This window comes from Sesamum indicum, linkage group LG6 (assembly GCF_000512975.1).
Source record: "Sesamum indicum cultivar Zhongzhi No. 13 linkage group LG6, S_indicum_v1.0, whole genome shotgun sequence".
Classification (NCBI taxonomy): domain Eukaryota; kingdom Viridiplantae; phylum Streptophyta; class Magnoliopsida; order Lamiales; family Pedaliaceae; genus Sesamum; species Sesamum indicum.
Genome location: NC_026150.1, coordinates 18,001,144 through 18,021,652, shown reverse-complemented (window position 1 = coordinate 18,021,652; position 20,509 = coordinate 18,001,144). Strand labels below are relative to the sequence as shown.

The following is a 20,509-nucleotide window of genomic DNA, read 5'->3' as shown; positions in this document are numbered from 1 at the left end:
CATTAATGTACTCCCCAATTGACTTAATCATGCATTAAATAAATTCTTTTGTTGTATTCTTTAATTTATACCTTTTTCTAAAAAAAAAAAAAGGTTAGGCACAATAGGAATTTCAATTAATTTTAGTAACTACACAATTGCAACTTATTTAATTTTCTCAACCAGTACTTCACTTTCTTTTTCCTCATAAATTTCTGTTTTTGCTCTCTTAACATTCTCCTCATAAATAAATAAATACAAAATAAAATAGAAATAATTTCCACCACTATGAATAATCTGCGATTCTATCTTCTTACCAAATATATTGCATGTAACTTTTAGTATTCTACTCGTATGTGAGTTTTGATTAATAATACTGATATATAGAAATGAATCAAATATTTATATTATTCTCTTGGTGCAAATCAGAATAGTAACATTTTACTGTACAAAATAGTGGACCTAATGTAAAAAGAAGAACATTAAGCTAAACAATTTAATAAACAGATTGCAGAAAGAATGAAGTAGCATCAATAATTCTGCAAGAGATCTCAAAGAGAATACTGGATTCCAATCAAAAAGAAAAAGAATAACATAAGGATCCACAAAATAATAGAAAAAAAAAATCAACTGCTTAAAAAAGAGCTCTTAAGTTCAAGGGACTCATTATTTTAAACAGCCTTTTCAGTAGTTTCCAAGAAGTCATAATCAACAGCAGATCATCAATTCTTCAGGAAAAAAAAAATACTTGTATACTAATCTCAATAATTAAACAGAAAAATTAACAAGTGTTCAGTAGAAAAAATAATATGACTTCTAAGTTCATAGATAGAGAGTGAGAAATAAAGAATGCTTAAATAACTGTTCAAAATATTTTCAGGTCAAATCAATTATCAATACCATATCTCCCCACATAATTTATATGACCCATACATGCATGACTTCCCAGAGATTATAATCCGTAATAATCAGAACAGAGATGATTTCAAGAGAACTAATAGAAATGTAAGTATAATTAAAGCACAATCACCGAGAAACCAACAAATTGAAATTAATACTTATAGCAATCCGATATTAAAATCAAAGCAAGATATGTACGTTATAAGAAACAGATAAAATCAACTTATAATAATTTTTTCGCCTATGTTTACTAACAATATAAATCAATGATTGTTCATGTGCATTCTCAGCTTCGTCTACTGCTTTTAATGTTTGTTGTTAGTATATGAAGCAATATTAAAAGGAGAAAAGAAGGTAAATATGTGAGACAAAGAAGTTTGCGAAAAGAAGGAAGTGAGAAAAGAAACATTAAGAAGAGATGTGAGAGATAAATATATAGTAGTGGTTGAGAGGGGTAAGAATAGTAACTATAAAATAATTTGAAAATTGTTACGATAAAAATTTGGGGCGATAAAAAAATGGTACGATCAAAAGTGTTTTATTTTATAATAGTATAGATACAAAAGTTTAATTTTAGGGTGTTATAATAAATCTTCTTTTAAAGAATTATTGCATGGTTTAATTAATTTTATAATAAACCAATACAGGTTGTATGATGGGATTAAGATGAGATATATAATTTCATGATTTTAATTATGCCTTTATCGCAATTAATGAAGGATCAACCAGATTAATACCGGGCTTGGTCTAAATTAATAAACAAAAAATAAATTTTAATTGACAGGAATATTAACCCCAACATTTTTAAGTAAAGGAGGTCTAAGAAAATAACAAATACAAAAATGGTGATGAAAAATTCAGAACAGCGAATAAAGACACGTGCATTACACCATTACTTATTATAAGTTGATTTTTTTCCTTCATTTTGAAAAATAAAAAGGTGTAATTATTTATTTATTTTTCACATTTTCAACATCACACAAGGGACTTTGTATTTTTCCCAATTGTTCTTGTGAAAAAATAAATTATGTCATTGAGGCATAAATATCCATGATATGGAACATCATGACAAAAGTTAGTCGTTTACATTTCCATCTTTATTTGTTTTTTGGCGTAAATATCCACAACACGGAACATCACCACAAAAGTTACTTGTCTTTATGTCCATTCTTTATTTCTTTATGTCCAACACGATCTTTATTATTCAGTCTTATAATAACAAAATTAAATATACTATTTGTATTATATAATTCATCTTCCATAAAAAAACAAAATTAAAAATGATTTTACATGTTATAAAAAATAAGATAAAAAGTAAAAATAGAAACTTACTTACAACTGAAGGGAGGGGAAAAAAATAAAGAAAGATAGACGATAAAAAGAAAAACTAATTTAAAATAATCTCATCAATTTGAACAAAAAAATACCAAGTAAATTATTATTAATAAAAAATCAAATAAATATAAATATAATAAAATTAATGGAAGTTTTTTTACTAATATTAATGGAAGTGTTTTTCCCCCTCTTCTGCGAAAAGGTGAATTGCATTATTATTTATTCCATATGATTATTCATCAGCTCTTTTTTTAAGTCTTTGATCTGTTTTTTTTTTTCTCCATTAGTTACTTTCATATTTTTCCCACTGTCTATAAATAGTAAAAATTATATTTTTAATTAGTTATTTATTTTTTACTAATATTTTTTCCTCTTTCTCTTCAAATATTATCTTCCAAAATTATTTAATTTTTACCATAAATCTTTTCATATTATCATTCGGGTAAAATTCAGATATCCTCCTCCCGATGTACGGGATCATTTGTACTTTACCCGCCCAACATTTTTTTTTTCTTACATAGATTCATATTTCTTGTAGCGGCATCAACTAAAATTGATATAAACAAGTCACCTGGGGCATTTTCTCCATTTTGAAAAGATTATGATCACGTGTCTTTTATCTATTAGGTTCCTAACAAAAGTGTGTTAGCTAGACGGATAGAAAATAAAATATTTTGCAAGTTATGGGACTATTTTGGATAATCTCATAAACAGTGGAATTAAAAATATACTGGGTCTAAATTATGTAGCACAAAATATAATTTTTTTTCTATTTATTTATACATACTAGACAATATCAAACGAGTTTTCTCTCCAACCAAAAAATACTTAGAAATCACATGCTAGGCCTGTGCACTACACCGTTAAATTATAGACAAAAAAGTGGATGATGACCAAAAGTGCTAATTTTTATAAGTTATGGAACTAAAAATATTAATCCCGTAATGAATGGGACCAAAAATATTATATTCCGTTATCTTAATTATGTTTCAACTCTGATTGCTTTATATAGATTTTTAAAACTGACTCAATTTTGTTCACCTTTAAGGAAAAAAAATACCAAACATATATTATTTGTAGCATTAAAATGATGTTGAGCACAATGGACAAGGGACGAATAAGTGCGTCATCATATGACATTAGCCTAGATCAAGGTTTTGAAACGTAGCTCAGCTAAGATAGTTGGATCGTTCGAAACACCAACCGGGCCACAAAACGAGCCGGTTGAAATCAGAAAATGGGAGGAGCCAAAAAATCGCTCTTTTTTATAAAAACCGTTCGACCTAGTGGTTCAACTGGTGAACCGTGTGACCTGATACTGGGTTGATTGAACTGTGCTGATCAACAATAAAGTGTAAATAAGAATGATAAAATCTTTAATTTCTCTTCTACAATGTGTATTAATTCTATTAAGTACCCTAATATTATGTTATTTCTGAAAGGATGATAGATTATTTCTATTAAATTAAGATACTTTCTATTAAGTTTAACTATTATATGTTATTTTTAAATATAAAATCCTGATTTCTCTTCTCAGTTCAGTTTTGCTATTATTGTTAGATTATTTCAGATGATTTATGATATCTGATTTTCTATTAAATTTAAAAATATGTAATGTTATTCTTGTATTTGATATTTATTAGTTTATTTTTAAATTTATTTTATTATATTATATATCCTACTTATTAATATCAAACAAAGATAATGATTTTTTTAAAGCAAAAGATAGGTTGTTAAGCATATTAATATTATTTACCATTTAATATTTTAATAATTATTTATGACATAAATATAACGTCATTGGTTTAATCAAGATTGACCCAACATGAGTTGAACTAGTGATCAGTAACCCACTTAATTTTGTGGTTGGATGAACAAATTGAGGTTGAAAACATTGGCCTGGATTGCTTTTATTAGAGACCTTGACGGGCTTGGTATTCTCAATTTCCATCCTGTGGGGTGCAGAACCATCAACTCCCTGATGATTCACAGGGTGATCAACATTTTTTTCCGGATATGATCGGCTTGTAAATATACTAGCGTGTGTTGGTTGTTTGGATTCTGTTCGATTTGGAGTCTTTGACCTATTTATTTATAAGTTTCAAAATAGGGACCTGCAAAAAGTATGTTATTATTCCAAGACTTATGTCAATAATCAGTTAAAAGAAATAAAAAATTATGTGAAAATAGAGCAATATAGAACGATATAATAGCAATTGACCGTAAAAAAATAAGTGTTTTGTGTATATGTATGCTGCAAATATTAGCTACACGTTATCAGAGTGGAGAGGCTCACTTTTATAGTTGTAGTCCCCTATTGTTGGAAGAAGCATAGCTCCCTTGGGACTATTGGATAAGCCTGTAGCTAATTCGGGGAGATCTTGAAAGTTATATCTATTGAGGACTCCTGATTGGATGTGCTTTTTCACAAGATATACTCCGAATCCTTAAGAAATGGTTGGAATACTTCCTAGATCCTTGGGTTGTGTCATAATTACGTGGCTACCATGCCTCTAAGTGGGAGATGACCCTATGCCAATTGTGCATGCAAACACTTCGGCGACTCAATGGGTGTCGAGTCATCGTCCTCTATGGGCTTGCTAGCCTTTGTTACAGCTTATTCCTCCTAAGAGCCACAGGGCCTTGCATCAAGGGTCCTTCCCCCTTAGGCCGCGTGCCCTCTTCGGCCTCATACCAAACTTTATTCAAATTGGACTTTCTCTTGTGCTAAAATTTATTTTTGGGGCATAAATAATTATATCAAATTTTAAGATATATAATTATATTTTTTTAAAAAAAAATAGAAACAAATGTTGACATATGTGAGGAAATCATATGGAAAGATCATGTCAAGTGGCTAAGGCAGATGTATGGATAGGGCACGTTGAGAAATTGTGGTTGTATTTGCTTGTAAGATATTTCCCATTTCATTTTATTTTGTGAAATATTTTGTAATGTGATTATTTTTTAGAATTAAAAAAAACAAATATATATTTCAAACTCATTTTTATTATTTTAAAAACGTATATCAAACCAACTATAATTATTATGTATTTTTTTCTTAGCTAACATTTTAACACACCAATCAACTATAATCATAACACTTGTATTTCACATTCAATCACATACGACAAAGCAATGTCATCTCAACCAAATATGACCATTCATCTCAAGTCATAGTATTTGGGCTCCCATTAATTTGCCAACTCAAATAGGCCCACAGCATTAAGCCCATGAAGCTCTGCAGCACTAAACGAAAGCCCATTAACTATTTTTCACCGCTTGGCTCTTACAATCATAATGAAGGGTCAAACCTACGCTTTCAAGATTCATGGAGAAACACGCTTTTAGATCAGATTTGGCATTCTGTCAGAAAGAATTCTTTTCCCTTTTTCATAATTTCACCCTTACTTTTCATTATGTTTGAGGTGCCACGTGGGCTGATAAATATGGTTGAGAATTAAATATGAATAACTGAGAGATGTTTGCATGTCTTAGTCAATAGCTGCATCTTTAGGTCACAAGAATTTTGATGACACCAAATCTGACCCTACTCTTCTTTTTTTTTGCTTTAAATTGCTCTTATGATATGATAAAGATTTGGTTAAATGGACATAATTGAGTAGTAAACTAATATATAAATTTGTAATGGAATTAAAAGAAAGACACAATCAAGAACTCCACCAACCTACCTTATATATTTTGCCTGAAAATGATTGCACAAGAAACCCCTTTTTGTTTCTTGTTGAAAATGCAATTTCAATATAAAAGTTTACTATTTTTTTTTTTTTGGGGATATTTTGCATTTTAGCTATTACGCAAGTTACTAATATTTGAACCATATTAAATGAGTGAGCATGATTTAAAATTTTTAATATATTTGTTTAATAAAATAATAGATCAAATATTATGAAATGCGTTAATTTGAAATATACATGAATAAAAAAAGTATTAATATAATTAAGTAATTTAAAAAATAATTATTTGTGAAAAAAATATAAATAAAGACATAATAGTCAATCCTCGCGCTAGATAGAGATAAAAGAGGATAAAAGCCTATTGAGTGTGAGGTAAATTTTTGCAAAATTTGGTAAGAAAGAATTTTTGTCTTGGAATGTGTAATAAGTGGCAGAGTGAAGCAGTTAGTAGAATCTTTTACAGAGGGCTCAAGAGATTTTATCATTGAAGCCTAAAGATTAACAGCACTGAGATTCAGAGTCATAAAAAAGTCTTGAACTTAACAAAGAACTCTTTTTTTTCCTTTTTTTGTGTGTGTGTGTGTCTCTGAACATCTCTTATCATAGTCTTCAAGTCCCTTCATCACATCCAATTTTGTTTTCTCTCTCATCAAAACCTCTAGAAGGGATTCAGATTCAGGATTAGTTCTTTCTTTGGAGCTCATTTGCTGCCTTTCCGGGTTCAGATTCGGGAATTTGTTCGGTTGCTCAAGTGGGTGTGTAAATAAGCATCTTTTTGACCTTTTCAAGATTTTGTCTTTATGCCTCCAAATTCTTGCATTTGGAGCGAGGATAAAAGAAATTACTCTCGTTTTCTTGTTTCTTGCTTTCATTTCTATTGCTTGTGATCTTGATTATTCTTTGGTGACTCTTCAACCTGTTCATATCTTTTCTTGGGTTTGACGAGGTTGTGCCAAGCTTGATCGATTGTAGCTGTTTACTTCTAGTATTGATTTTGTTGATTGTTGGTGTTACAGCATATTTTTATCTAATTTAACATGCCTCGGGGTGTTCTTGGAAATGATCTTGATTTTGCATCTTTTATGTATTAGAAAAACTTAATTTTATTCCCCCACCCCCCCATTTTTTTGGGGACTTGCTGGAAATTTTAGTATATTAAGTAATAGGACTATGTTTCGGTAGTTTGTCTGTTTTGTGTTTGAGTGTTCTTTATTACAGGCTACTTTTTAAGTCCGGAGTCTATCCTAGATTTGGAAAAGAATCTATACATTCTATGAGTCCAATTCTATTTTGACTTGGAGGGATTGAACTGGATTGGTTGGTTTTGGAATAGGAATCTGAGGGATTGAATAATAAATGCTTGTTGAGTAGTTTTTCTGCTTTCTTCCTTTACCCCAATAAAACTTTCCATCTTCATGATTAGATTGAAGTTTTAGTTGGAATTATCTTTTCGTGACTGTATCTGTTTCTTGATGTCAGTTTGAGATGGGCATATATCTGAGTACTCCTAAAACAGATAAATTTTCTGAAGATGGCGAGAACAGTAGGCTTAGATTTGGTCTGTCTTCCATGCAAGGATGGCGTGCTACAATGGAAGATGCGGTAAGTAGTCAATCAGATTTTGTTAGGGAAAGTTGCAAGCAATTTTATTGTGATATTACAAATAAGCAAATTACCCCCTATGAAAAAATATAGCAAATTATCTACCCGTGTTTTTCAAAATGAAGCAATTTACCTCCTTGAGACAAGGGGGTAAATTGCTTCATTTTAAAAAATAATGGGGGTAAATTACTATTATTTTTTCATTGGGGTAATTTGCTCATTTGCGGTGAATTGCATTAAAGCCGATTTTGTTATCTCCACGATTCAATGCATTTGCTGTTTCCAAGAGTATCAAATATCCTTAACTTGGTTGTCAGCATGACTATGTAGAAATTGAATTGAATTAGAATCGGGATGAAGCCTTAGTATGATGCTTTGGCAATTGTCACTCACTTTAGTCTTGTTTACCTCACTGTTGGAAAATGTGCATGTGAACTAGAATTGGGTTCTGCAAGCCAATTTTGAGGATCTTCCTTTCTCTATGAGTGCTACGTTCCACCCATGTTCGTCTATTCGGTAACTGACCAATAAATTCACTGGTTTTTGATAGAATAATGTATTCAGATTTTCCTGAGCTACAGAAACATTTTATTACCAGAATGCATCTGAAATCTTTCCTCTGGGGGGTTACCTGGTGGTGCTTTCATAATATGGTCTAACATAGCTTCAAATGCACTTAGAACGGCTTGGGGAGTTAAATATGGTATCCTGGACTTGTAGGACTGCGTCATAGACACTTTTCGTCTTTCCAGATATACAATAAAAATCCAGTGGGTTTATAATATTCTCAGCTGTGGTAGAGCAACAAAGAATTCACTAGAAAAATGGTGTAGGAGAGCTTCCAATCACCCCTAAACAACCACAATAAAACAGGGGAAAAGAACAAAAAAGAAATAGAATGAAAAGAAAGAAAAGAAGAAGAATAAAGGAAGATAAACCCACAACTCTTTAGATCCAATGCCCATGAAAGATAGGGATCAGAAGAAAGAGATGGTGAGAGCTGCTAAAGAAAGAGACAGATGGAAGGAGCAAAATAGGATAATTATGTCATAAAGTTATTATAAAACTAGAAGCTGATGCGTTCCAAACTTTGTCATGATGTGATGGGCTATGATTCATTGTCAACATGTTACCAGTAAATCATGGTAAATGTTCTTGTCAGGCTATTGTTTTCACCATACGTTTTGTGAATTATAGTAGGTAAAAGAGATTATGATTTTGAAGATTTATCTATCTTTTCCTCTTCTACATGTTCTTTTTACTCTATCAAGAAGATCTCACTAATTATGATGCTATTATTCTCTTTAGCATGCAGCACTTCCTGACCTGGATTCTTCCACATCATTCTTTGGTGTTTATGATGGTCATGGAGGTACAATTATGTGATTTAACTGCTGCTATATTGCATTTCCAAAAATCCACCTGAGCATATTTAATTAAATCATGCATCTACTTGTGAGTCAGAAGAAATAATCAGGCAAAAGAATACCTTGTGTGTGTTTTATGCTCTGGTTCTTGATGCTTACACTGTATGCCTGAAAATGAGCCCAAGCAATCCTCTGTTTTCTTCTAGTTACCTTTTGGAGAGGCAGGCAGCTGAAAATGTGAGGTTATCGGCTAAGCTGCTGAGGGATTCTTATTTAGCTCCCAATTGCATACTGGATTATCTCGTATTGATTTTCCCGCTGTTGGTGGGCATTGAAAATTCTTTGGAAGTTTGGTTCAGTTGTTGCATTTTGTGCGATGTTTGCCTAATTGGGCTGCACTATTGAGATACTGGCTTATTATAATGTCGAAGAATGCAGCTAAGATGCTTCTGAATTTATGGTTAATCGTGGCAATTCCTGATATGGCAGGTAAGGTGGTTGCCAAATTCTGTGCCAAGTACCTTCATCAGCAAGTGCTCAAGCATGAAGCATATTTGGCTGGTGATATAGGGACTTCAGTTCAAAAAGCTTTTTTCAGGTCATCTGCTATGTGAATAACTTCTTCTGTGAATTGGTTAGAGTTGTTTGCTTACAAAAGACTGAACTAGTGAAATTGTAAAGATAGAGCAGCTCTCTTTTTCAAATTTTCTCCATTTTTGTTCGTTTTGTTGAATTAAATGAGCATTGAAGTGGCTCAACCAATGTACACAATCCATAAAAGCATTTACAACCATTAAATTGTTTAAGATAAGGATTTCCAATTGCAATTTAAAGTCATGTCAAACTGTACACAAGCTAAGACCAGAATCCAGATATTTGATATCGTTCTGAAGAGCAACAAGAGGAGTTAAATACATGTATGTGAAAGTAAGGCACACTTAAAAGTATTTACCGGAAGTAAGGTTACAAAAACAGAAACTGTCTATATCACCGTGGTTGTATACACGCACCCAGGGGCCAGAGCTAGTTGCTCAAGTCATTCAGATGCCAAGAAGTTGCTAAAATCTGTAGTTTATATTTCTGAAAATTTTGTCTGTTGTTAATGCAGGATGGATGAGATGATGCGTGGGCAGAGAGGCTGGAGGGAGTTGGCTGTTCTGGGGGATAAAATAAACAAGTTTACTGGCATGATAGAGGGTCTGATATGGTCACCAAGAGGTGGTGACAAAAATGACCAAGCTGATGATTGGGCATTTGAGGAGGTGTTTATTTGACTATGAATAGAAATAAGCTGTCATTCTTGTAAAGATAGGAACACATGTTCACTTGCATGTTTCCTCTATAACTTTGAAGGGCTTATAGGATATAACCATTGACTAATTGTCGGACATGTTTTAAATCCTTCACATTTTCTTCAACAATGAGAAATGCTGTTGAAATGGTCTCAATCTTAAGTTCTTTTTTTTTTGGTCTGTGCTTCCTTTTTCTCGCTCTCTTTTTTTCTTTTTCCTTTTGTTCTCTTTTGAATATAGAGTGTCTCTAAACTCTAAATGCTGTTCATGATGAACTTCTCCTTCTCAAGAGATGGTTGTGTCCAAGGAAGTATTTATATATCATTTTCTTAGGCTCTGAAATTCAGGAAGGGAATGACATTTTTATTTGGTTAGCTACCAATTTCATATACATGTTAAGAAAGAGCTTACAAGGAACTCTAGGTACCATCTACTATTTGCTCTCAAACCTTTTCTTTTTTCTTTTTCCTCTTTTTACTACACTCACGCACCCAACAGATGCACACACCCAAGGTTCAAACACGAGAACTCCTATGAGGAAGTCTTGTGCCCAAACCATTGGGTTGGCCCCCTATGGTAGCTCTCAGAATCGTGTCAGGAAAGGGATATTCTCTCGTTAACTATCACTTCTTTAACTTTTCTTCTTCCTTCTTTTTTTCTTTGTTTATTTGCTACTGCCTCACTAGGAAAACATTAGGTTAGAGATATTCTTATGAAGAATTAAAGGAATGGGTTTTCATGTTTTTTCTTTCCTTTCTGGTGGTGATTTGCCATCATTTCTCCTTCTTATGTAAAGTTTGCCTTACTATCACTTGGTACAGGGACCGCATTCTGATTTTTCTGGACCAACTTCTGGTTGTACTGCTTGTGTTGCGCTCATTAAGGGAAACCAACTTGTTGTTGCAAATGCTGGTGATTCTCGCTGTGTAATTTCTAGAAATGGCCAGGTAATAGTGTACGTTCTCCTAGTTGCATGTTTTATTTAACTGACATTTAAGTTTTGTGTACCGTGGTGTTCAGAAATGTTAGATACATGTATCTTTTTATTTTTTATTTGAATGTTTTGGCATAAAGATTCATGTTGTGAGATTGTCTCTTATTTAGGCATACAATCTTTCAAGAGATCACAAACCTGATCTTGAGGTCGAGAGAGACAGAATTCTAAAAGCTGGTGGTTTTATCCATGCTGGTCGTGTCAATGGCAGCTTGAATCTTGCAAGAGCCATAGGTGCTGTTCAATTTTTTCTCTTACACTGTTCTCATTGTTGCAATTAGTACGAAGTTGGAAGTTGGCTTATGCTTTGATGCTTGCACCATGAAGCTGAAAGTAGAACTTTGTAAAAAGTAATTCAGTCAACAAATTAGGTAAAATGTAATACCTGATAAATAAATTAATTAGATACTGTTGTATATTGTCTGCTGGTCTCTTGAAATTAATTTAGACATTTAGTAATCAAGAGTGGTTGTTTTAGTGATTGCTGATGACTGACCACATCAAGTTTGTCGCAGGTGATATGGAGTTCAAGCAAAACAAGTTTCTGCCTCCAGAAAAGCAAATTGTAACTGCCAATCCCGATATTAACATTGTATGCTTCTTCTTTATCTTCTGTTGCTACTGATATCGTATGTACTCTTTTGGAGCTGCTTTTTACATTTCAAATTTGCATAGGCTTGATTGTTTTGGTTGGCAAGACCAGCTTTGTTTTGCCACATGATCTTACATTGACAAGAACAAGTTTTGTCATAGAATGGGAGAAATATGATTAAACAGTGCTTGTTTTGCACATAAAAACATACAAATTTGTTCAATTTCTGTTCCAGGTTGAACTTTGCGATGAAGATGAGTTCGTCGTGCTTGCCTGTGATGGCATTTGGTATGCATCTCCACTTTACTTTATTGCTTAACCTGCATTACTTATGCCTGCAGAGCACCCTTTTAAGCACAAATAGAATCATGAAACATGGCGCTTCATTGTTTTTTTTGGTCAAGATTTGTTGAGTTCAATACTTATTAGAACTCTGGTCTTACCGTTGAGATTCTTGATGAATGAATATTAAGGTCTTGAGTGGAACATCGGTATATGTGATAGGTTCAGATGAGACAACAACATATGTAACTCAGTCTTCACATGTGAGATGCGCCGTACTCAATAGTATCATTCTATACAGCAGTTATGTAAATCTCTCTTTTGTCAATTTCTCAGGGATTGCATGTCAAGCCAGCAACTAGTAGATTTCGTACGGGAGCAGCTGAAATCTGTAAGCTTCTTGTGTCCCATTATCTTCTTCCTTCTTTTTACAGTTAAAAGACTCGAATCATAACTATTGCGCTCTATAGTAGTGCGAGATCCAATTTGCTCTCTGGTTTCTCGAAACTGGTCTCCTACGCTTTATTTTAATCATGGGCTTCTCCTTGCAAACTGCTCACATTAAATTACTGCCGAGGTTTTACCTAATGTATGATCAATCTTTCTGTAGCTTCATTAGTGCATTTCTGCTTATTCAATGGGGATTTGTCTGTTCTTCTATGTTGATCATACGCTGTGGCTCTCGTCTGATACTGATACTGCTCGACTTGACACACAACATTTGCTAATGCAGGAAAGTAAGCTTTCTGTGGTCTGTGAAAAAGTACTCGACAGATGTCTGGCGCCTACGACTGCCAGCGGGGAGGGCTGCGACAACATGACCATGATACTGGTACAATTTAAGAAGCCAACCCCATCAGGTACATCTTCAGATGAGAAATCCTCAACTTCTGAGGAAGCCGAGGCCGAGCCAAAGCCAGCAGAGAATGAATCATAGTGTTCGTGTGTACCGGTTAGTAAAATCTGATCCCCCTTACGGAATGTGTTCGACGCTTTTAATCCGTGTATGTACATAACTCCGTCGAGGCTGGAAAAATCAAAACAGTTCGCCTTTTCTTCACTTTCTTCTCTTCATACTTTGAAATGTACCTGAAGAATCTGTATAGATGATTCAACTGCAGGTTTTAACATGTCTACTGATGGATACAACTTCATTTGATTACAGTCCTTTTAGAGGGTGTTTGGATACAATTATTTAGACATTCCACAAGTTCATACATTTTGTAAAATAATTTTAGTTTGGACCAAATAAGATTATGGAATTTATAATATACTTATAAAGGTAAATTTTCAATTAATGTGAAAAAAAAAATTGAATTGATTTGTTAAGATTTTAAAAATAAGTTGGAATTTTCTTTTGTTAATTAATGAAATAATGAGCTTCTAACATTTATTTTCATTTGTATAAGTTCTAAACTATCTTAATAAAATATTTTAAAAGTTTGTAAACCCACTCAAACACTAAATCAATTATATAGCAAGTATAATACACTTGTCGTATAATTAGTGTACAATTAAAAAAAAACGATCCATTATATAGTAAGCGGGATACACCTCTGTGATTGGTTTTGTTCTATCGAATCTGGACCTAGTAAGAATTTTCTGGATTGATTTTAGTTTCAGTTGCTATCATTGGATTTTAAATTTGGGGTAATTACACTATCACCCCCTAAAGTTTAATTTAACTCATATAAATTTTTTGTAGTTTGAAAAATTATATTTAATATTACCGATGTTTGTTTTTGTTTAATAAATAGATTCATCCGTTAGTCAAAGTTCATTGAATATCCTCGATTGATTTATTACTTACTCGTGATAGATCAAATAAATCCTTTATGACCAAATAATTTTTATATTACTACGAAAAGAAATACAAGGGTAATTTTATTAATATCAGTAAGTTCGATAAATTTTGATTAATAAAAAAATTTATTTAGTAGACGAAAAGAAACACATGAGTCAAATATAATTTTTTAAATTGAAATAAGATTATATGTAATTATATCCGTTTAAATTTTGACTCGCCTCGAAGGATTGGATATCCCAATTCAGCTTCAATTAACACCAATAATTGCGCAGGTACACTTTTCTAATTATCGTGTTTCAATAATTTTCATGCAATTAAAGTATCCATTTATGCATAACATATCAACATTTCCGATCATGATACCAATCTAAATACATTTATTTATGTTTAAAATATTGAATAATTGCTGCGTGATCGTTAGATTATGATCATTGCTGGCTGCTCAGCATATTGAATTATCAGTTAATAATAATCACATGTATTTATTATTTCTTTAGGAAATAATAAAATTATCCATGAGGTCTTAATTTAACGAATTTTTAAAAATATTTTGATATTTTTAAAACGACCAATAAATTATTATTAGTAGTCAATGCATCAATGTTTCTAAATAGAATTAATAAATTTAAATAAATAAAAAAACGGCATACTACTATTAAAAGCAAATCATACGTATATTCGTAAAACTCAAACTGATTGTGAGACCTCAAACTCATCACTCCGGCAAGAAATCATAGGTGGTTTTATTTTAATGGTTAAGAATGATCATAAGTTCAAATCACACTAAAAGTGAATATTTATTTAAAAATTATATCAATTAATTGACAGACTTATTTAAACTATATGTCGTTTTTATCAAAAAAAGCGACCTGAATAGAGTTAATATCATACACATGTATATGTATATACCACCAATCACCTGAATCTTGCCAACTAGATTTCATTCAACTTAATCTAGCACTGTACCTCTCTACTTACATCATAAAAATTTTGAATAAATTTGGATAAATTATATTTTGTCGTTCGAATAAGGTCTGCTTTTATATTTTGATATTAAATTTTTTTTTTCGCTGTCAATTTGTCATCTCAATTTTGTGAAATTTGCACTTTATCATATATGATTATTTTTTTGCTGATTCTTGTGTCAAAAAACATCACATGCGGTGCATATGTGAAAAATTCACATCAGATAACTCCTAAATATTACATGTACATTGCATGTCAATATATTTTTTTTTTTTTTACTAAAACTTGGTGGAAAAATAGTTAAAAATGACATAGTGTAAAATTTCGTAAAGTTGAGATGATAAGTTGATACAAAAAAAAGTTTAGATGTCAAAATATAAACGATTATAATTTGGATGGCAAAATATAATTAACCCAATAAATTAAAATATTTGATTTTTTGTTAATATGTGTACTATGATTCTTCAATAATTTCGTTTCCATAATTTATAATAAATATAAATTGTTAAAAATAAAATTATTACAACAGCTTCTCCGCAACAAAAATTCAAAAGGTAAACAGTCGGGAGACTTCAAAGATCATTAGCGTCGGTTCTTGATAAGCCTGGGCAATATTATATTCATGCAATCACTGGGATTTGCGACTAATTTTCAGAAAATGCATTTTAAGCACTTGGAGTATGCATTTCATCAGCTGCGTTGCTTCTCTCTTTCTCTCTTCAACTGATGGTGTGTAATAATTAATGAACACTGAGAATTTGAGTAGTGAAGATGAGTCGTCGTTGCTCCAGTCTCTGGACCAACAAAACAACTGGGATGGGCTTCCAATGTCCAAATTCCAGGGATTCTGATTCATACTCCATCCACTTCTATGTTTCCAAAGAAACTTCAAGGCTTTAGACACGGATGTTCTACTAGCGTCCGTACCTAAATCAGGAACCACATGGCTGAAGGCCCTCCTTTTCAGCATTGTGAACCGGGTTCGATTTTCCGTTGATCAAAGCCCTTTGCTCGCCACCAATCCCCACAGACTCGTGTTTTCTCTCGAGTGCTTCTACTATGCCAAGCATGACAATCCTGATCTTGGAAATGTGGCACAACCTCGTCTTTTCTCAACTCACCTCCCTCACCAGGCTCTCCCCAGTTCCCTGATAGAATCCAACTGTAAGATTCTGTACGTTTGCAGAAACCCATTGGACCAGTTCGTCTCGGAACGACAATTTCTTTTGAAGAACCGTCTCTGGCCTGATAAGCCTTATGGTGAAGTACTATCTTTCGACGAAGCATTTGATATGTTTTGTGACGGGGTGCAAGCTTTCGGGCCTTTCTGGGATCACTTGCTTGGTTATTGGAATGCGAGTTTGGAGAATCCTGACAGGGTTCTGTTCCTGAAATATGAGGATATGAAAAGGGATCCCCTCTTGAAAGTTAAGAAGATTGCAGAATTTATCGGGCTGCCTTTCACAGAGGAAGAAGAGAAAGCAGGATTGGTTGGAGATATATCGAGGCTTTGCAGCTTCAAGAAGCTCAAAGATTTGGAGATTAACAAGAACGGAGTTCACTATGGTTCAGTCAAGAACAATTCTCTCTTCAGGAAAGGAGATATTGGAGACTGGCAAAACTATCTGACTCCGGCTATGGCCGAGCAGATGAAAACAATCCTGGAGGCCAAGCTAAGTGGATCTAGCTTGATTCTTGATATATAGCTGCTAAGCTAGTTCGAGAATGAAATAAGACGGATCCAGTCTCTCTTTTGTCCTTCTGCATATTGTTTTCTTTTGAGCTTATTTACTACTGCAGCAACCTTGTCTTTCTGATGCCTGTTTCTGTTCAATTTGTATTTGTTATCCGGAAAATGCTACTACTCTTGTGTGTTATTCGTGTCAGTCCCCAGCAATTTGTTTGTATCTTTACCTCCCACTTTGCTAAAAGCCACTGCTAAAGTTCAATTACCGAGTGACTTACTCATTAGCCACTCTTTTACTATGCTAACTCCCCTGTTTCAATTGTTGTCAGTCACTCGTTCAATATCAGCCGCAATCCACACAAACCAAATGCAGAAACTATGATACAGATGAACAAGTCAAGAACTTGAAAAACAACAATAAGAATCATAATTATGAAACTGAAAATTATACTTTGTTCAGAAACATAGTTCTATTATGTGTCTAGCAGTTTCCATAAGTTATATTCGTTAGCCTAGCTGTCATGATTCCACAAGTTATCAACAGTTGGAGACGATAATGTTCAGAAAGAATAAGAAGTTATCAGGACAAGAATAATTTACCAGAAAACAACTATATATATTACAAATTATGTCAGTTTATGTGATTCCTTACAATGCCACTGCATTAGACCTTCAAAGTGACTCGATCGGGCCAAGAGATCTTCCTCTTGCCCATACCCTTATCATGAACTAAATGATTCTTTAGCTTTATGGTAAATCTTGCCTCCACCTCATTTACTTTGCCCTTTTCCATTTTCTGCATAATACAAAAAGGGTGTTAACTTAACCGACTCAAGCAAATGACAATGAGTCCTTAATCTAATGTTTAAACTAGTTATATTACCACACTTGAACTCAAAAGCAGATGTTGATCAATTTTTTCTGGTGAAGCTTCAGAGGTACTGTGAGTTCCTTTCCCCTGTAATCCATTGCTTTCGGCATCTGCATTAGGCAGATGGAGAGGAACTTCATCTATATTGGAAGATTGGATTTTCAACAAACATTTACGCCTCCGCCTCAAAAATCTGTAATTCAAAAGGTTACAGGGTTGAACTTTGGGTGTTTCAACTACTACAATAGACTCATAAATCATAAGGGAAATAATTTTCTAATTCTCTCAAATTGGCTCAAGAAAAATCATACCTGACTTCAGCTAAAATTGTTTCTTTCTTTTGCTTTGCAGCCTGCAGTTTCCTCTTCCTTGAAACAAATTCCTGAGAAATTACATACCAAGCTATCTTTAGTCATCTAAAAATCATACTTCTAAAACTTAAATTAACTTAACAGTTACTGAAAAACTCATCTAAAAATCATATTTTTATGACTTAAACTAATTTAATAGCAACCAATATAACAATTTATATGGATATGTAAACCAACCTTCTCCTGAATTAAAAGGGTAAAAACACACTCCAAAAGAGTTCATAAATCATGGTAATTTCATTGAAACAATAGACTACACGTTATAAATTTTCAAGAAAGATAATACGCTTCCGAAATCCAAAGACTTAGAACAAAATTTAAGAACAATGAACAAAGACAAAAACAAACCTTTTGGAGTTCCAAGTATTCTTTCAAAAGTGTTTGATATTTGAGTTTAGCTTTTGCTTCATCACCAGTCGCATGGGATTGACTCAAAACAAACGAAGCCCTCTTCATCTTCTCGCTCAATGTATCCATATAACCAAACACAAGTCCAAGAGTCCCAAGAAAACACAAGCCCAGATAAATAAACCGAAAAAAAAAAGATCTAATCTCTAACACATATCACAAGTAGAAGAAATCCAGACAACACACAGAGTCAGAGAATTCGGAGGACGGACATAAATTCTTCTCTTTTCTTGTCTATTTTCAACGAGAGAAACCGAAATAAGTATAAAACCCCATAAGGAAGACAAGAAGGTGTTTGTGGCAAGTGTGTGTGAGAGAGAAGAAGTGTGTGGTTGGACACAAGAAGACATCTTTTGTATCTCCTCCTCTCTTGATATGTATTTCCATCTTAATTTTCCTAATAATAAAAGAGTTTCCATTTATATTTGGTTTGGGTTTTCATGCTGTTTTTCTCCAACATAAATTCTGGTCCAGATGGGCCATTAGCTCGGGCTGTGATGGGCATGGGAATGGCATAGATGGTGCAGAAAGGGCAGAAGATAAATGGCCACAGCCACAGCCACAGCCTGATTCCTGGAGAGTGAAGTCTCTGCTTTGGCCTTAGGCAATTGGTTATAACTTTACAAAATAAATAAAGAAATCAATAAATGTTTTAGGATTTCTCTTCGTCTCTTCTAAATACATCTAAATTCAGCATATTCAGAATTACAAATATCTTTACTTTTTTTAATTTTATTTTGCTTATGATTTCAACAAATATAAAAGGTAGAAATATGTCCATATGATATTGTCATGTTCTGTTCCATTTTCAGAATGAAACATGCTTTTTTGTGTAGAACTTGCAAGAAAGTGTTTTTACATAATTTTCATATGTTTGATGAAGAAAGTGTTTGACTTTAATTAATTATTCGAAAGAATGTGAAGGGAGGGAAAAGAAAGAAAGAATCAGCTATGCATCGCTTTTGATGTTTAAGAATTGTATTCAAACTCAACCACTTGAATAGGTAGAGGTTCAAGAATCGTTTCAGCAGAGAACTATTAAGATTTATTTAGAGTCCCAGCTCCAGGAATAATATAAAACTGAACAATATTGTAACTTATTTCATTGTTCTCGTAGACAATACTTCCGGATATATTAGACACGATTGAATGTTTTTGTGTAGATTAGTAATTTATATTGGCAATTATTTGCAGGAAGCGCAGCGAGAGAAGTATTGGATGATAGCAACTTAATTCTACACCACTGGTGAAGTTGAGCATAAACCTCTCAATGTTGGAAAGACTTAGCAATACAGCTTCTCCAGGAAATGAGCAAGTGCTATGGAATCTGAAATACATACTTTACAGTAAGAATCTATACAGAGCGGAGGAGCACAAGTCACCTTTGCAGTCTGGAGTATTGACACTGCTAACACTCTACAAAAAATTTACCTTATTACATATTTACAAAGAAACTTCTGCACCAGTAGCTACCTTCTTTTTTGTTTTGTTGATAGCAAGCACCAGTGTTACCTTGAAATGACATGAAATGTATCAATGGCTCTAAGAACCGAATCAGGGCCAATTCTCCCTGCACATAAAGTTTTTGTTGAAAGAAATCAATTCCTGAACAAAAACATATGGGTGAATTCCGCTCAGCTGATGCTTGTGTAAATGAACACAACCATGTATTCATACATATGCACACAACTGAAAGCCGCATGTAAGAGAAACTACAGCAATTTTAGTGAGGGACTCGGCAAATGCTCCACAAATTGATTTAATTTTGAGAAAATTAAGTGGGAAAAGGATGCTTAAAAGGAAATGTTTACCTGTATCTCTCTTGTATCAGTCAGAAATCAATCCTGTGGATACTACGTTAATTTGGAAGCTGAGCAAAGGTCCCAGTGTTAGGACTGCAACCCTCGAGCATCATCTCCTCATACACTCCATATGCATGATCCGGTTTCCCAGAGATGCTATATGCTCTAATTAGAGCATTATATGTAAAAACATCAGGTTTAAGACCCACAAGCTGGAGTTCCTTGTACATATTTCCTGCTTCCTCCACCATTCCAGCAATTCCAAGATTAAATATTAATGAATTGAAAGTGTAAAGGTCAGGGGTCATTCCTCTGCTTCTCATCTCATCAAGAAGAGTTAGAGCGTCCGTGACTTTTCCTGCTTTGCCAAGTCCATTGATGATAATACTGTAACAAATCAAATCTGGATCGAGTCCAGCAGCCTTTATTTCCTCAAAGTAGTGCATGGCGTCATCCACCCTACCAAGCAAGCAAAAGCAATCAACTAGAATGCTGTAGGACTTCAAATCTGGTCTAATCCCCTCCTCAACCATTCTATTGAACAATTCTCGAGCAG

At 33.3% G+C, this 20,509-nt stretch overlaps 4 protein-coding genes across 6 annotated transcripts in view; 2 read left to right on the top strand and 2 right to left on the bottom strand.

Moving 5' to 3' along the window:
* On the top strand, positions 6,346-13,205 carry LOC105164872 (probable protein phosphatase 2C 60). 3 transcript variants are annotated; one of them, XM_020694932.1, is made up of 11 exons: positions 6,346-6,663; positions 7,392-7,514; positions 8,823-8,886; positions 9,371-9,479; positions 9,990-10,143; positions 10,995-11,120; positions 11,278-11,401; positions 11,683-11,759; positions 11,995-12,047; positions 12,378-12,432; positions 12,775-13,205. In XM_020694932.1, the coding sequence occupies exons 2-11, from the start codon at positions 7,398-7,400 to the stop codon at positions 12,976-12,978; spliced, it is 1,083 nt and encodes a 360-aa protein (XP_020550591.1). In that variant the 5' UTR covers positions 6,346-6,663; positions 7,392-7,397; the 3' UTR covers positions 12,979-13,205. The 3 variants fall into 3 exon arrangements, with proteins under 3 accessions (XP_020550591.1, XP_011081979.1, XP_011081980.1); XM_011083677.2 differs by having other exon boundaries at positions 6,348-6,667; XM_011083678.2 differs by lacking the exon at positions 6,346-6,663 and adding an exon at positions 6,721-6,858.
* LOC110012099 (cytosolic sulfotransferase 15-like) lies at positions 15,675-16,955 on the top strand (the record flags this gene model as incomplete). Its single annotated transcript, XM_020694225.1, has 1 exon — positions 15,675-16,955. A coding segment is annotated over one exon (846 nt), but the record flags the coding sequence as incomplete, so codon positions are not given.
* LOC105164871 lies at positions 17,097-18,632 on the bottom strand. The gene is made up of 4 exons (XM_011083676.2): positions 18,092-18,632; positions 17,684-17,754; positions 17,385-17,565; positions 17,097-17,297 (listed from the first exon to the last, which is right to left on the bottom strand). Exons 1-4 carry the CDS (start codon positions 18,218-18,220, stop codon positions 17,166-17,168), a joined length of 513 nt encoding a protein of 170 aa, XP_011081978.1. The 5' UTR covers positions 18,221-18,632; the 3' UTR covers positions 17,097-17,165.
* LOC105164870 (pentatricopeptide repeat-containing protein At4g31850, chloroplastic) overlaps positions 19,366-20,509 on the bottom strand; it is a gene marked incomplete in the record, with an annotated part of 4,484 nt that continues 3,340 nt past the window's right edge. Inside the window, 2 exon segments of the mRNA XM_011083674.2 lie at positions 19,366-19,721; positions 19,963-20,509. Of these exon segments, the coding sequence (XP_011081976.1) occupies positions 20,010-20,509 (500 nt within the window).